Genomic DNA, 17,770 nt, shown 5'->3' with positions numbered 1-17,770 from the left:
TAGAGGGGTCTGGGTAGTTTAGTTGTTTTAAGTGTCCAACTCTTGATTTCGGCTCAGGTCATGATCTCAGGGTCATGAGATCGAGACCTCTGTCAGCTCTGTGCTGCTCTGGGCATGGAGCCGGCTTAAGATTCTCTCTTCCTGCTTAAGATCCCCTCTGCCCCTCCCTCTTCGCTCTCAAGCTCTCTCCAAAAATTAAAATAAAGATAAAAAATAAAATAAAATAAAATACAAAACAGTAAGAGATGTCAGGGCGCCTGGGTGGCTCAGAGCATAGTTTGAGCTCTGCCTTCAGAGCATGGTTGAGTGTCTGCCTTCAGCTCAGGTCATGATCCTGGGGTCCTGGGATCAAGTCCCACATTGGGCTCCCTGCTCAGTGGGGAACCTGCTACTCCCTCTGCCTCTGCTCTCCCCACTGCTTGTGCTCTCTCACTCTCTCTCTGTCAAATAAATAAATAAAATCTTAAAAACAAAACAAAACAGTAAGAGACATCAGATGCTATAACTACTGGGACCAGAGCAAAGAAACCAATAAAAGTTTTATAAAGCAGCCTTAGGGGAATGGAAAAACTGAGGGTTTCCAATGTAAAAGGATGCTCAATATGCTTGCAGCAGTCAAAATGCAGGAAAGAGGAGACATAAAATGAAGGAGAAAAATTAGGAGACACCTGCAGTAATTTGAGGCAGGACCTGTAGGATAATGGGAGAATCCTCACAAAATGGGGACAGTTGGTAATAGCTGACAAAGAGGATAAGAGGGGCCCCTGCTGGCTCAGTCAGTAGAGCATGTGACTCTTGATTTTGGGGTTGTGAGTTCAAGCCCCAGGTGGAGTGTAGCGATTATTAAAAGAAGAAAAAGAAAAAGAAAGAGGGCAGGAAGCAGAGAAAACGGCTAAAGAATGACTTCTATGTTTCAAGCCTGGGTAGCAGGTGGTATTATGAACAAATTATTATAAACATAGGGGCTGGCTTAGAAGGGAAAATAAATACCTGACTTCTAGACCTGGGTGTCTAATACTGCACTAATCACTAGTCACATCAGCTTTTTAAAGTTTAAATAGAAATAAAGTTAAAAATTCAGTTCCTTACTCACATTAGTCATACTTCAAGTATTCAACTATCTCCTGTGACTTGTGACTACAATATTGGACAGAAAAGATAGAGAACATGTCCATCACCGCACAAAGTTCTATTACATAGTATTTTTCTAAACCTCAGGCTATAACTAACCGAAGGAGGTTTTGGCAAAGTAAATGAAACTGGAAACTGAAAAGGAAAAGTTGCAAGGAATTTGCAAGCTCACTGAAGGGACTGTCATGTGCCCATTCCAAAGAAGGCTGATGAACACCCTGAACGTTCCAAGCAGGAGACTACAGAGATTTACTTACTGACATGGACAGATGTTCAAATACGTTGTTAATTTTTACTTATTTATTTATTTAAGAGAGAAGGAGAGTGAGGGAAAGCACAGAGGGAGAGTGACAGGGAGAAGTAAAATCCCCACTGAGCCGAGAACCTGACATGGGGCTGGATCCCAGGACCCCAAGATCATGACCTGAGCTGAAGGCAGATGCTTAACCAACTGAGTCACCCAGGCGCCCCTAAATATGTTGTTAATTTGTAAAATGTTACCAAATGGCATATGGACCACCTCATTTTTATAAACCATAAATTCAAATTTGCATGTTTCTATATAAATGGAAAAAAGGTTAACATTTCATCATTTTAATTACTGGATTATAGAATTTTTCTTCTTTTATTTTTCTAAATATTTTCATATATATTAAAAGCATTATAATAAAAAAAGAAATATGATTAAAGAATAGAAGTGGGGGCACCTGTGTGGCTCAGTGGGTTAAGCCTCTGCCTTCAGCTCAGGTCATGATCTCAGGGTCCTGGGATCGAGCCCCGCATCAGGCTCTCTGCTCAGTGGGGAGCCTGCTTGCCCCTCTCTCTCTGCCTGCCTCTCTGCCTACTTGTGATCTCTGTCAAATGAATAAATAAAATCTTAAAAAAAAAAAAAAAAGTGACAAGGACATAGACCTGGGCTTAATATAAACAATTACAGCATTTAGTTTTATGCATAAACAGATTGTGCTCCTTGATAGTAATGAGAAAAATAAAGTACCCTGTACTGATAGCAGGTGTCAGCAAACTATAACCCATGGCCACATCTGGCCCACTGCATGTTTTTCTAATAGCCCATGAGCCAAGAATGATTTTTACATTTTTAAATGATTGAAAAAAAATAAAAATATTACTATTTCGTGACATAAAAATAATAGGAAATTCAGTCTCCATAAATAAAACGTAACTGGAATATAGCCACACTCACTTATGTATTATCTATGGTTGCTTTGTGCTACAACGGCAGAAATCCATGGTTCGACAGAGCCTGTGTGTGGTGTTCTCATAGCTTCATGCTGTTGCCTAGCCTACTGCATACTGCAGTGGCACAAGTATAACCCCACGGCATTTCAACTGCCACCCATATCGCTATACCACAACCTTTATTTACCTGCATATACCCATCATGTCAAAACAAGAGAAAAGCAGACTTTGAATATCCTACTTTTAAGGCTTATTCTCTTACAAATTAGATGACAAAGTATTGTACTTACTATGCAATGACGTTATAGCTATGCCAGAAGCACGCAGTATACACTGATACTACCAGACTCATCAGAGTACTTCCAACTCAAGGGAAAGCAAGTCAGAAAAATTAGAAAATTTAAAATAGAACTTCTTATCATAGAATTTCTTCATAAAAACAAAAAATGAAAATGAGGCTGCAAATGAAGTTTCTACATGGCTCAGCTGTCAGTCAAGTAAGGAAAGCCATTTACTGATGTCAAGTTAATTAAACTGTATTCAGCTAAAGCCGCTAAAGAGATGTGTCATAAAAAAAAAGTTTCAGATTATTAGTCTTTTGGAGAGAATAGCTGCTCAACGAGTTGAGGACAATGGGAACAACATCAGTAGTCAACTGAATATAAGGCAAAAAATTCTGAGTGGTTTTCTTTGGCTCTTGATGCACTGACAGTTGTGTGAAACTGCTCAGCTGTTGTTTATTCAAGGAGTCCATGATGAGTGTGAAGTGACTAAAGAACCGGATGCCTACCCAGAATAATTACGGGTGAGAAGACTTTCCAAAAAATTGAGAAAGCACTAATTCACTATAACCCAAAGTGGAATCTGCTAAGATGTGTTACCAATAATGGCAAAATACATGTGGAGCATAAAAAGCCTTCTTCTTTTGACAAAATTAGTTTGACAGAGACTGTGAAAATGTAAAGTATTCAAGACTTATGGTTATTCACAGAAGTATTCATCAGTACATACTCTGGAAAATATCTGAATCTATCTCATGATAAGGAACCAAGAGTTTTTGGGGTTTTTTTTTTAAAGATTTTATTTATTTATTTGAGAGAGAGAGGGAGGAGGGACAGAGGGAGAGAGAGCAGCCCCTTGCTAAATAGGGAGCCCAATACGGAACTCGATCTCAGGACCCTGGGATCAATCATGACCTAAGCCGAAGGCAAACACTTAACCAACTGAGCCACCCACGTACCCCAGGAACCAGGAGTTTTAAAAGTGAAGTTCATTTGCTGTCATGAACTTAATTACTGTCAGTTCCATGAATTTTTGTCAGAAATAGAAGCTGAGGGGCACCTGCATGGCTCAGTTGTTAAGCTTCTGCCTTTGGCTCAGGTCATGATCACAGGGTCCTGGGCTTCAGCCCTGCATGCTCAGAGGAAAGCCTGCTTCTCCCGCTCCCACTTCCCCTGCCTGTGTTCTCTCTCTCGCTGTGTCTGTCAAATATGTAAATAAAATATTAAAAAAAAAAAAAAGAAAAGAAAAGAAAGAAAAATAGAAGCTAAGGGCGCCTGGGTGGGTCAGTCAGTTAAGCGTCTACCTTCAGCTCAGGTCATGATCCCAGGGTCAGTCGGGAGCCTGCTTCTCCCTTCCCTCTGCTTGCCATTCTCTGTGCTTGTGCTCTCTCTTTTTCTCTTTCTCCCTCTATCAAATAAGTAATATCTTTAAAAAAAAAAAAAAAAAAAAAAAAAGTTGACTTTTTTTTTTTTAAGATTTTATTTATTTGACAGAGAGGAAGCACAAACAGGCTAAGTGGCAGGCTGAGGCAAAGGGAAAGGGAGAAGAAGGCTCCCCACTGAGCAGAGAACCCAACATGGGGCTCAATCCCAGGACCCTGGGATCATGACCTAAGCCAAAGGCAGCACTTGATTTTGGTTCAGGTCATGATCTGACCTCAAGCCCACCACCCAGCCCAGGGTGGTGGGCTTGAGCCCTGCATCATCAGGCTCCTTGCTCAGCAGGGAGCCTGCTTCTCCCTCTCCCTCTGCTTGCCACTCCCCCTGCTTGTGTTCACGCTCGCTCTTTCAAATAAATACATAAAATCTTTAAAAATAAATAAATTAATAATAATAAATAATTAGTATCTCTTATGAGTTTTTAAAGTTATTTTGCAGAGGTACCTGGTGGCTCAGTCTATTAAGCATCTGCCTTTGGCTCAGGCCATGATCTCTGAGTCCTGGGATCAAACTCCAAATCAGGCTCCTTGCTCAGTGGGGAGTCTGCCTCTCCCTCTGCCTCCTGCTCACCCTGCTTATGCTCTGACAAATAAATAAAGTCTTTAAAAAATAATAACAAAATAAAACAATTACATAATTCTAATCTCTGTAAAGCATGAAATTTTTTTTGAAAGATTCTATTTGTGGGGCACCTGGGTGGCTCAGTGGTTAAAGCCTCTGTCTTCGGCTCAGGTCATGATCATGGGTCCTGGGATCGAGCCCCGCATCAGGCTCTCTGCTCAGCAGGGACCCCGCTTCCTCCTCTCTCTCTCTCTCTCTCTCTCTCTCTCTGCCAGCTTCTCTGCCTACTTGTGGTCTCTGTCAAATAAATAAATAAAATCTTAAAAAAAAAAAATGTATTTATTTGAGAGAAAAAGAGAGCTTGTGCACAAGTGGCGGGGAGGAGGAAAGGGAGAAGCAATCTCCCCTCAGAGCAGGGAGCTCAGCGCAGAGTTCGATCCCAGGACCCACAGATCATGACCTGAGCCAAAGGCAGATGCTTAACAGACTGAGCCACCCAAGAGCCCCAAGGATGAAATTTCTAAAGAAAGATAGAATTCTGTTTATTTACGTGTACTTAATACATTTTTACATGTACCAACAACAATCATTTAAATTACCACACTTTTTTTTTTTTTTTTTAAGATTTTATTTAAGCAGGGGGAGCAGCAGGCAGACGGAGAAACAGGCTCCCCACTGGGCAGGGAGCCCGATGCAGGACTCAAACCTAGGACCTGGATCATGACTCAAACCTAGGACCCTAGGAGCTTAAGGCAGATGCTTAACCAACTGACCCATCCAGGCATCCCAAATTGCCACAATTTTTTTATTTTTCTTAAGATTTTATTTATTTGACAGAGAGAGGCACAGTGAGAGAGGGAACACAAGCATGGGGAGTGGGAGAAGCAGGTTTCCCGCTAAGCAGGGAGCCCGTTGTGGGGCTCAATCCCAGGACCCTGGGATCATGACCTGGGCCAAACAGACACTAAACGACTGAGCCACCCAGGAGCCCCAAATTACCACACTCTTAAAAAGCATTAAAAGTCTTTTCTGGGAATGGATCGGGGGGTGGGAAAGGATGGGATGACTGGTTATTCTTTAAAAGATTATTAGTATTATTTGATCTCATGATCACAGATACAAATTATTTAGATATATGTATTTTTATATGTGAAGTAATGACTACTACTTAATATAATCACCTGAGCCAAAAACAATACCTTGGGATGAGGAAAGATGTTGCTCTTGTATCTTCTCCTGAGAGAGGAGTCCCAAGTAGCTGAGAACAACATACTTTGTTTCATAGTGAAATCCTAGAGGCACAGTAGTAGAGTACGCCATTGAGTTGGCTGGCAGAGCTCCAAAAGTCTACTTACAGATGTGTAAAACCTAAAAACATAAAAGTATTTTTTCAGTTTAAAGTTTGTTACATGCCAGTACATTTCCCCATTGACTACAATTATTCAACTAAATACCAAAATAAATACTTGACTTTCCTTCCCAGTAATTTTTTAAAATTGTAACTTTAGTTTACTTACAAGTCAGAATTAATTCAGATTTCAGATCAAAAGCAAATTTCCCTTTCTAGCTCTCCCTAGTTTTTCTGTTTTCACCTATGTGGCAAAAACAGTGGCTATGCCCCCACCTTTCCCTCTACCCCAACATATATTCTCTTACTTCTTTTAATAATAAAGCCTCCTAGGGTACCTGACTGGCTCAGTCCGTAGAGCATACGACTCTTGATCTCGGGGCTGAGTTCAAGCCCCATGCTGGGTATGTAGATTACTTAAAAATAAAATATAAATAAATAGATAAAACCTCCTAAATTCTAGCTAGGTCAATAGCCACACAACTGCAAACCATATCTGCCAGTTCCTTAGCAGCTTAATGAGCCAAATGATTAGCCCGAGTCAGAGGAATACGAACAGAAGTTATATGCGCAATCTGTGGATCTCTCCCTAAAGATCTTCTCTTTCTTCCTTGCTATGGTTTGGAATGTGAATATGGCAGACAACCAGTTCTGACATGCAAACAAGAAGATCACTTTAAGGGATGGTAAGGTAACAAGAGAGAAGGCACTGGGCCCCTGAATGACCACGTGCAGCAGAGCCGCCCTGCCAGCCTTGACCTCTGGACTGACATTTAAGGCACTTCATTCTGAAATCTCTTCATCAGGCATCCTAACTTGTACCCTAATTAATATAACTACAACTTTTACCTCTTCCCATGGACTGAGTAGCTGTTTTACCTATCATGTGCCTTAACAGTTTATTAAATAAATAAATTAAAATTCACATAAAAATTGAATTTTTATGTGAATTAAAGAGTTTCCAAATAACTGAGTTTTTTACTTAAACAATGATACCAACAGCTTTAAGATCTCAGGAAATATCCAGGAAGAGAAAAACAGGTTCAGATAACTAGCAACACAAAAAGGAGACAAGCAATGTTGACAAAATTTAAGATGTACAAGCAAACTAAGAGAAATGTCTAAAAGTGATAAACGATGAAAAAATACATGTAGAATTTAAAATACACAACAGAAAACAGTGGCTATACAAAGAGACAGAAATGAAGAGTAACATCAAACTATGCTTTGAGGAGTGCCAGGGTGGATCAGTAGTTAAGCGTCTGCCTTTGGCTCAGGTCATGATCCCAGCGTCCTGGGATCAAGTCCCACATCGGGCTCCCTGCTAAGCAGGGAGCCTGCTTCTCCAATCTCCAGCTGCCACCCAGCCCCGCCTTCCCCCCGTGCTTGTGTTCCCTCTCTTGCTATGTCATAAATAAAATATTTTTTTTAAATGCTTTGCATGAATAGACACTGTCTTTAAAAAATGCATTTATGGTTGCTATTATCAGTATTTACTTAAGTTATCAAAAGAAATACTAGTATAATATTTAAAAGTCCCTATTGTTTCCTATCTTCAAGGAGCAAGGCTACCAAATTGTTCAAAACATACATTAAGGGCGCCTGGGTGGCTCAGTTGGTTAAGCAACTGCCTTTGGCTCAGGTCATTATCCTGGAGTCCCAGGATCGAGTCCTGCATCGGGCTCCCTGCTTAGCAGGGAGTCTGCTTTTCCCTCTGACCCTCCCCCTTCTCATGCTCTCTCTCTCAAATAAATTTTTTTAAAAATCTTAAAAAAAAAAAGTACATTAAATCAAACAGTGGGCCTTAGACTGCCCTGTTAAAAGTTTATCAACTTCAGAAAGCATTTCAAAATTATTAATACATACTAAAACGTGTCACAGCTTACATCACAGGAATAAAAGGCACACCCACTGTGTGACTACAGGGTGCTTTACTCTTAAAAAGCTCAAAATAGGGGTGCCTGGGTTGCTTAGTCATTGGGCATCTGCTTTTGGATCAGGTCATGATCCCAGCGTCCTGGGATCGAGCCCCACATCAGGCTCCCTGCTCAGCAGAGAGCCTGCTCCTTCTCTCTCTCCCTCTGCTGCTCCCCCTCCTTGTGCTGTCTCTCTCTCTCTTCTGTCAAATAAATAAATAAAACCTAAAAAAAAAAAAAAACCCTCAAAATATTTGTTACATTTACAGTCACCATTTAATAGTGACAGAATTTCAAATTTACAAATATAAAAAGGGATATCCACACAGCAAAAATAAGTTTTCTGAGACCTATCTGGTCAGGTACTAGCTAGCAGTGGCGTTGTAATGAACCTTCGCTTTTTTATTTTTTTGCCTGCCTGCCATCTGAACCCAATTTCCTTTATAGGGAGCATCCAACATTGAGTCAATCTTGGTAGGAAACAGAAATCTCCCACCCCCACTATAAAAGCTAAAATTTGAGCTAGATTTTTTCTTTCCTTTTCTCCTGTTCTGTGGCATGTAGCCAAGTGAGAGACTCCTACTAGGATCTAGAAGGTGGAAAGACATTTAAAAGATAATTCATGGAGAAGTTTGTGGTACTAGGTCAGCAGATGCAGAGGTGCAGATCGGATTGCAGTGTCCTAACTCTTCTATTCCTTGGCCTGATCCCGGCTCAGTCTACGGCCAAATTTCCCTTGGTTCCTGCCTGTTTCCCAAACCTAATTTTCCAGCTTCCCATCCATTCTGTGAGCTACCCAACGCCCTTTTCGTAAGTTCCGTTTCTGCTTAAATAAGCTAGAATGACTTTCTGTTGTTGGCAACCAAGAGCTAACTGGAACAAGGGCCAAGACTGGAACCTAATTTTCTTAAAACTTGGGAGACAGTTCCCCAACAACTGTAACACACTACTTTCATATGAAGATTACTAAATTTATAAGTTTAAAAAAATCTTTAAAGACCTCATATCAACCTAGTAATTGTATCTACTGAAACAGAAGGTGGGCAATCTAGGTGGCTCGGTGGGTTAAGCCTTTGCCTTCAGCTCAGGTCATGGTCTCAGCGTCCTGGGGATCGAGCCCCACATTGGGCTCCCTGCTCAGCAGGGAGCCTGCTTCCTCCTCTCTGCCTGCCTCTCGCCTACTTGTGGTCTCTGTCAAATAAATAAATAAAAATTAAAAACAAAAACAAAAACAAAAACAGAGGGCAATGCCTTCCGGTAATTTTGTGCGTTCATTCAACTCAGATTTCTTAAGATACAAGGTACTACAAACATACCACCTGCCTTCTGGAGTTTTTGACCAAGTAGAGACAAACAAAAATATGCAAATTAATCAGAACAATAAAGTTCTATGACACAAGTCAGTATCCACAGAGTAGGAATGGGCAATCCAAAAGAGGAAGCAGGAAAGTCTCTCTGGGGAAGGGAAAAAGCAGAAATCAGGAAAGACTGTAAAGTAAAATCTGAACCAGTCCTGGAACATGAAGAGGTATTCACTAATTGAACCAGCTTAGGGGAATGAGACAGGGATGCACTTTAAATATGAAGAAGACCAGTAAAAAGCACAAAAGCACTTTTGAAACAGCATGGAACATAAATACTAAGAAATTTGACACGGCTGAATCCTAAGACATAAGGGTGATGAGGCTCAGCAGGAGCAAGCAGCGGTCAGCACTTGGAGTGCTTTATATACCATGAGATTCTGGGAAGCTTAGGTTTTATCCTATATGCAAGGAATTATTTTAACCATGTTCATAAATGAACCCCCTAAAACTACCTGCAAATTCTCTGTGCATCAGCATTTTTTTCTGGACAGAAAAATCATTCCATTTCTTTCATTAGGTCCTCAAATTAGATCACGATGTAAAACAGGCTAAAAACTACTAAAGAACACTACCAGGAACTATCGAAAGATTTCAAGCACGTGTATCAACAGATTATATTCTAGAAAAATCATTCTGGAGGCGATATGGAAGAATAAGAATAGAGACTGGAGGCAAGAACACAGGGGAATATTGGAAAAATCTACACAAGAGATGTATGAAGGCATAAATTAGAGCAAGAACACCAGAAAGAAGGGGATGAAAAGGTAAAATATTAAAAGCCTCAAAGAGTTGTTAACTAACTCAGTAAGAGTACTCAAGACAGCTGTAGGGAAAGTGATGTTATTCCTATTTCTCAAAAGATAATATAGGAAGAGCTATTTTAGGAGACGATAACAGGTTCACTTTGGGGCATACTGAATTTAGTACCTAGGAGCTGTCCAGGTGAAAATGTACAGCAAGTAATTGGACGTTCTTATACTGAGAGCTCTCAACTAGAGATACAAAACTGTGCTCTGCACAGATACAAGCCAATGAAATTATCTAAGGAGACTGAATGGGGAGAGTTAGTGACTTCTAATGGATAGGAGTGTCAAAATTTGGGGTAGGAGTGAGAAAGGGGATAACAACAGAGAGCTTCACTCTGGAAAGGGAAACATTACCTACTGTTTTCAGTTCAAAGTATAGAAAATAAAGCTCAGCAGATCTTCAATCTTCTTTGTTTTTTCTTCAATCTTCTCTGTATCAATAACTCAGCGCATGGATGGGAGGGAAGAATAAATGCACCCATCATTCCCAACCCCAAGCACCACCACCAGAACAGGAGCCAGATAATTTTTTATTTATCAAAGGGAGAGACATTTTAAAAAATATCTGTCAAGAAATACCAGTTTCATCTGAAAGAGAAACACCAACAGAATTCAGGGCAAAACTAACATTTCAGGGGTTGTCCAAAAATGAGAAGTTGGCAGAGGTGACCTCCAAGTCTGGATTGGGACAGTCAGAAAGGAAGAAAAACAGGAAAGAGTGTGTTTACAGAAGTCAGGCGAGGAATTTCAACAAGAAGGTAGTAAAGACATATTGAAATATATTAACACACCAAAAAGAATGAAAATGTCAGCGTAATGATCCCTGACCAGACAGTTCTATTTGTGGCCAGGGGCAATAGCAAAAAGGCAGGGAGTTGAAGGCTGAATGTAAGTGAAAAGGGAGAGATGGGGTTTTAGTCTATTCTTTAAAAGAAACAGCCTGGTTGGATGGGAAGAAAACAATAGTGGCCAGGGAGAGATAAGTTTGAGAGTTCATTTGTTTTGTTTTTGTGCACAACAAAAGAGTCTTAAGCATGTTTACACTCAGTGGAGAAGAAGCCAATGAGGTGTAAATAAGTACAGAAAGCAAGAGATAAATTATGAAGTGAAGTTCGGAGAGAGGGGAGAACAGAGCAAATGAGTAACAAAATTTCGGCTTTACCAAGTCTCAGAATTTTTGGGTAACTGGAATAAAGAAGTAGTCATATTTTGAATAATGCTTTAAATAAAAAATTGATGTTCTCAAATCTGTTATATTCAAATGTCTGTATTTATCATAAACCTGAATCTGAAGATAATTTCAGTCATATTCCAACCCAGATGCCATAGAAAAAGCATAGTTCACTGAACTTCCAAATTTGATTTTTAGCCTAGTGCTCTTAAGATTTTCTTACAAATCCCAATTGCCTAACCATAAATGCAATCTTAATCATGGATTTCATAATTTTCCATCCTCCACACTCACTTTACTATTTGCAGTGAAGTCCTCAGCTCTAGTATACATGTTAACATCCATACAACCATATATTTAGTGGATGATTATATTCTATTCAATCGTTTTAACATTTTTCAATGATTCACACAAATGGAGAAGATGATAATACAAACTCCAATCATTTAACTTCAGTATACATTTTTTTAGGCTTTAAATGTGCATTGGATAAACTAGTTATAAAAATACCAGACCTAAATATGATAGACTTATAGTATTAAGTATCTATCCAACTTCTAATTTAGCTTGAGCTTCCTTCCAGGTGTAAAGCAACAAAGCAGCTCATTCACACCTGTGATTAGGTGGTGGGGCAGACAGACCCTAGGAACACTATTACACAATTAGTGTGTGTGTGTATTAAATTATAGAACAAAAGCATTGAAAATATGCAAAATGTAAACTGCACAGCACGACTACAGGGTCATGGACTCTTAAGGGTACTCTGGGAAGAGAGAGCATGCACTTCCTTTGCAGCATGCACTTCTTTGCAACATTCTGTAGTGCAGAGTCAGCATACTGCACAATGAGCTCTTGCATTTTGAACAAATATAAATATATTACATCTGCCTGAGGCCTCTATTTCTGAAGCACTCTTTCATGTGTTGTCATAGTAATCCTCTATGCTAGAAGGAAAATGTTAATAGTCTCAATTTTATTGACGGAGAAACAAGAATAGACAATTTATTTGCACAAAATCACACAACTAGTTAATAGTGCAATCACTTGGTTAGGTAAGTCGTCTTCAGTTCTGAACTCTTAGCCTTTAACTGCATACACTCGACGCATATTTACTTATGTCAGGCAATGTGCTGGGTGAGAAAATGCAGAGGCGAAAAAACGAACAATAACAGGAGGAAGAAATGGTAGACGAACAAGGTGTTTTTTCAAACAGACTACTGAAAGGAGCAAATCTGTCAATTTTAAGAATGGGGCCAGGGCAAAAAGGGAAAAGACAAATCAGATGAAAGGTAAATATGATCTGAGATCACCACTCATAGCTTTCCTGTAAGCAGGGCACAACACTCAGGTCCCCCCTTATCAACAGAGTGCATTTCGTATGTAAGGCATCTCAAGCTTCTTTTTAAATGATAAGAAGGAGGGGCGCCTGGGTGGCTCAGTGGGTTAAAGCCTCTGCTTTCGGCTCAGGTCATGAGCCCAGGGTTCTGGGATCGAGCCCCGCATCAGGCTCTCTGCTCAGCGGGGAGCCTGCTTCTTCCTCTCTCTCTGCCTACTTGTGATCTCTCTCTGTCAAATAAATAAATAAAATCTTTAAAAAAAAAAATGATAAGAAGGACATAGTTACTTTTACTCTAAATTTTGTCTAGTAGACTCTTTTGGAATTCAAATTAGGTGTAAGTACTCTTGGTATCCAGAAACTTAAATATAGTTTTAAATATAAAAACAACTGGGGATGGGACTACTGGGTGGCTCAGTTCGTTAAGCATTTGACTATAGCTCAGGTCACGATCCTGGGGCCCTGGGATGGAATCCCACACTGGGTTCCCTGCTCTGTGGGGAGCCTGTTTCTCCCTCTCCCTCTGCCTCTCTGTCTCTCACCAATCAATCAATAAAGCCTTAAAAAAAAAAAAACTACTGGGGTGCCCGGCTGGCTCAGTCAGTGATACATGCAACTCTTGATCTTGGTGTTGTCATGAGTTCAAACCCTGTGTCAGGCACAGAGCTTATTTTAAAATAATAAAAATTTAGAAAATAAATAAATAAATATAAAAACTGTATTTTGCACAAATCTAACAAGCCACTGAATACACCTGTGTTACCCAGTTGTTTCTTTCTCTACCTTATTACCTTTAATTTGCTCCTCTATTAAGTTACAAGTAGTTGTCAGCCAAATGGACAGCCTGAGGAAGCTTAGGGTAACTTAATCCTATGTTTACACATGCATTTGGTGACATCTCCAAAACCAGGCACAAATAAAACATCCATGATCCTTCAGTAACAAATGTAACATCCACAATGTGCAATAAATAGATTGCTTTATTTTTTTTAAACCAGATTTCTATCATGAATACCAGTGGAAATTCTAGGAGGCCAGCACTGATAGTACTATAGGAATTAAAGCACATTTTATGAACAATAACCAGAAGGTAGGCAGCACTATTAAATTCTACTTTAAATTCTTATGAAAAGCAACTCTGCAGCAACGTTAAGAGTTTTTCATAGTTGTTTCCCAAACTTGTCTGATCATAATCACCTTGGATGCTTGTGGAAAACAGAAATTTCTAGTACCCACTTCAGCCATGCTATTTAGAATACCATACCTAAACTGTATTCCTTAACCCCACAGAGCCAAAACAGAAAAACATTACAACTTAACATGTTTTAATAATTCAAGAAGCTTTGTTTTTAGACCATTTCCATCCACTAAAATTATAAAGTAATAAAACTGTTATATACTCCCGTAATAAAGATGAACAGATCTATAATCCCAGTTTAAAAAAAGAAAAAGAAAAATCCACAGATAACTCAATCACAAATCAAAATTCTAGAATTTCAAACATAAACAAAGTTTTGGGGTTACCAGGCTGCTACTCTTAACACTCACTGGTGGTTTGAGTATGGAATTTGTTTCAAGTTCCACAAATTACATTAAGTCCAGTAACTTACATTTTTTTAAGATCCATATTTTATTAGTCCCTATAGAATTCTAGGACTTTCTCTAAGAGAGAAGTAAAATTAAGTAATCCCAACAAAAACTGTGAAATTTAAATTCACCCCACCCAGCTGCAAAATGCAACTGGGCAAGGGTGTCATTTTTAAAACTCAGCAGACACAAAATATTCTAGTATAGACAGTCCCTTTCATACTGAAACATGCTTAATTGAAATACTCTAGTTCAATCTTGTTTTAAGAGCTGTCCCAAAATGTTTTCACTCAGCAGCTGGCATTCAAAGATAATGTACTTATAAAGGAATGCCTCACCCTCACCCTCTCCCCAAGGCAGTGTCTGACTTTCACAATAATTGAGCTACCCACGTAGTGTAGATAGCTTTGTAAAAGGGAGACATAAAATTCAGTTGCTTTGTCCCACTCCCAAGTAGATGCCAGAGACATGAAAACACATGTCTACATAAAAATTTGCACACTAATAGTTATAGCAGCGTAATATTCAACAGCCAAATAGTGGAAATAACTAGCTGCCCATCAACCAATGAATAAAGAAAGCTGGTATATCCATACTATGGCATATTGTGGCCACATAAAAAGAAAGACTGAGGGAGTGCCTTAGACAGCTGCCTTCGGCTCAGGTCCTGATCCCAGGGTTCTGGGATCAAGCCCCACATCAGGTTCCCTGCTCAGCCGGAAGCCTGCTTCTCCCTCTTCCACTCCCCCTGCTTGTGTTCCCTTTCTCTGCCAAATAAATAAAATCTTAAAAAAAAAAAAAAAAAAAACTGATACATGCTACATCATGCAAAGTAAAAGAAGCCAGTCACAAAAGACCACATATTGCATAATTCTGTTTATATGAAATATCCAGAACTGGTCAATCTACAGAGACAGAAAGTCAGTCAGTGGTTGCCTAGGTAGTGGAGGGGAGGGTTTCTTTTGGGGGTGATGAAAACTGTGGTGGTGGTTGGGAATTCTGTGAATATACTAAAACCATTAAAAAAAAAAATTAAATCCTGCAATTGGTGAGTTGCATGTTAGTTATATCTCAAGGCTTAAAAAATCAGCTACTCTGAAAATAGCCCCCTTCCTTCAATGTTGTAATATACATTAAATAAGAAATTTTGGTGAGCATTTATTTGGAATAAGATATAAATCAAAACGAAACTGAAAAACTGGTAAAAAGTAGGACAGCAAGACTGACTGTTTAAAACTTGTTTTCTATGTCTAAAATATTTTATAAGAGAAATATATTTTAAAGCAAGGATTATGGTTGTAAATTACTTGTCCTAAAAGTTTAGTGTATGAGATATTTAGTACTGATTAACTGATGTGCTAGAAAGCAGCTTTTCTTTACAAAACTGGTTGGACTCAACTTTATACATCCTTCAACTAAATTCAACTACTGGGGTACAGGCCTCCATGAGAAAATGAATCATTAAGAAATATATATATATATATACTGGGGCGCCTGGGTGGCTCAGTGGATTAAGCCGCTGCCTTCGGCTCAGGTCATGATCTCAGGGTCCTGGGATCAAGTCCCGCATCGGGCTCTCTGCTCAGCAGGGAGCCTGCTTCCCTCTCTCTCTCTGCCTGCCTCTCTATCTACTTGTGATCTCTCTCTGTCAAATAAATAAATAAAATCTTTAAAAAAAAAAAAGAAATATATATATATATATATATACTGAAAATAGTACCTGGCTAATCAGAGTAAAAGGAATTTCAAACACCTATTGGCCTATTATCAAATGAAGAGTATTTCCTAAAGGTTTAGTTTCAATTTGCAGGTGCAAATGCGCACTGTGCATTTATCCAACTATGTATATGAGGTATAAATAGTTTACTACCTACAAAAACGTTTGCTTAATTTTCTGGGAGATAAAAAAAGAAAGTACTAGAAGGGTGTGGCAACTCATCCAAGGTCACAAGAAGTCAGGGCTGAGATCAACATTCTGGTTTACACCAAGCCTCCAAAGAAAATCTTAATTTCGCAAACGACTTTATGTTTGTTTTGTTTCACATCATAAAGCAAAAAAGGGGGAGGTTTACGTCGGTTCAGTTTAAAACTTCTCAATAGAGACAGTGAGACAGCTATCTTAAATAAACAAATAAATACTGGTGCGGGGAGTGGTTAAGACAAAAATCCCAGCGGGAGCGTGTGAACAATTGGACAGATCCACCCGATTTTCAACTCAGGTCAAAGCCTCAACTCAAAAAGTCTAGGAGTTTCCCCTCATAGCTAGTTATGAAGGAAAGAAACTTGGAATCTCCCTGGAATAACGAGAGGATAAAAATCAAACGAAGAAACTCCTTAGTGTGAACTGTATTGCCTCCAAGAATAAGGCAGCAGATTTTTCTGAAAAAATAAATAATAGTAATGATGGGTGTCAGAACAGCAGTGAATAAAGAATAACAAATTTCTAACAATTTATGAGAAAAAGCAACTAGGACTAGCAGAGATACTCTAATCATTTTAAACGAATCGCATGAAACCTTTCCCTCAACCAAAAAGTCCAGGATCCCCAGCCTGCTCCTAAAAATGGACACGGGTTTTCCACGTGAAGGTCTTTGTGGGGAAGACCGGCGGTGCAGGGCAAGGGCCGAGTTCCTCTGAGCCTCTGGCAGCCCTCTCGGGAAGCCCCGCTCAACAAGCGTCGGCGGGGGGACCACGCGGTACAGGTCCGGTTACAAAGAAATGAACCCCTCAAAGTTTGAGAACCCTCCGGCGAAGGAGCGCCGGTACACACACACACACACACACACTCACTCACTGTCACACACTCACACTCACTCACGCGTCGTCGGAACCACTGGGGAGGCGGTGGTTCGGCACAGTCTCTGGACACCTTCCTGCCCAGTGAAAACCTCCTGAGGAGCTGGATAAGGACCCAACTCTAACTGCCCAGAACCCCACTCCCCTCACCTGGCCCTGGCCCCTTGCCCAAGAAGAGACGGAAGGGGAGGCGGCGGCGGCAGTCGTTTCCGACAGGGTCCCCCAGCGGCGGTGGCTGCTTCGACCCGCGGCCCTAATCTACCGCCGCCGCCATGTTGGAAGGTGATGTCACCCCTGGCGCGCTTCCGTCACCGCCAGCGTCAGGGCGGGCCTGGGGCTCCTAGAAGCGCCGGAAGAGGGGTGGCTCTGTTCTCCTGAGCGGAAGCACGGATCATAGAGGCCGGGAGGTCTCTTCGTGCAGACATGACGCGGAAGAGCCGACCTCCCTTAATCCCCTCTTACCCGGAGTGACTCACATCTATGATTCACGGGGAGAGCGTGGGTTGCGGAGGTATTTGATTACTGGAGGAAGGGAGATGGGATTCTGAGAAGTCAAGCTTGTGGGGAGAGAAGCCGGTGGTTCCCGCGGAAGGGAGCATGGCTGCTTGCACAAAATGTGCTGTGGATGTATTGAACAAATATTGGGGTTTGAGTGTGTGCCAGCGAACGGGGTAGCGAAGTATCAGGAGAGTTCAAGGAAGCTGCCGAGTTCGCAGTCATTTGTCGACTTAAAAAGGTTATTGAAAGTTGGGAACATTTTCTAGCAGTTGAGGGTGAGGTGGGGGTTAAGAGCTCGTTCTAGGCGGAGGGCCCTGCCTGAGCACAGGCACTGG

The 17,770-nt window shown here is 40.5% G+C and overlaps 1 protein-coding gene across 7 annotated transcripts in view; it reads right to left on the bottom strand.

The window, feature by feature from the left end:
* Window positions 1-17,258, bottom strand: part of BCL2L13 (BCL2 like 13) — a 77,406-nt gene extending 60,148 nt beyond the window's left edge. For 4 of the 7 annotated variants that reach the window (XM_032844430.1, XM_032844434.1, XM_032844432.1 and 1 more), the window contains exons 1-2: window positions 17,088-17,258; window positions 5,795-5,981 (exon numbers count right to left, since the gene is read on the bottom strand). In XM_032844430.1, the coding sequence (XP_032700321.1) occupies window positions 5,795-5,933 (139 nt within the window). In that variant the 5' untranslated portion in view covers window positions 5,934-5,981; window positions 17,088-17,258. The remainder of the gene's footprint in view (window positions 1-5,794; window positions 5,982-17,087) is intronic. The other 3 variants (XM_032844424.1, XM_032844426.1, XM_032844425.1) reach the window with 3 other exon arrangements.
* Window positions 17,259-17,770: the final 512 nt, after the last annotated feature.

Source organism: Lontra canadensis, unplaced genomic scaffold (assembly GCF_010015895.1).
Source record: "Lontra canadensis isolate GAN:19392208 unplaced genomic scaffold, GSC_riverotter_1.0 scaffold153, whole genome shotgun sequence".
Classification (NCBI taxonomy): Eukaryota; Metazoa; Chordata; class Mammalia; order Carnivora; family Mustelidae; genus Lontra; species Lontra canadensis.
Note: the sequence above shows the minus strand (reverse complement) of the source record. Positions and strands in the feature narration are given on the sequence as shown.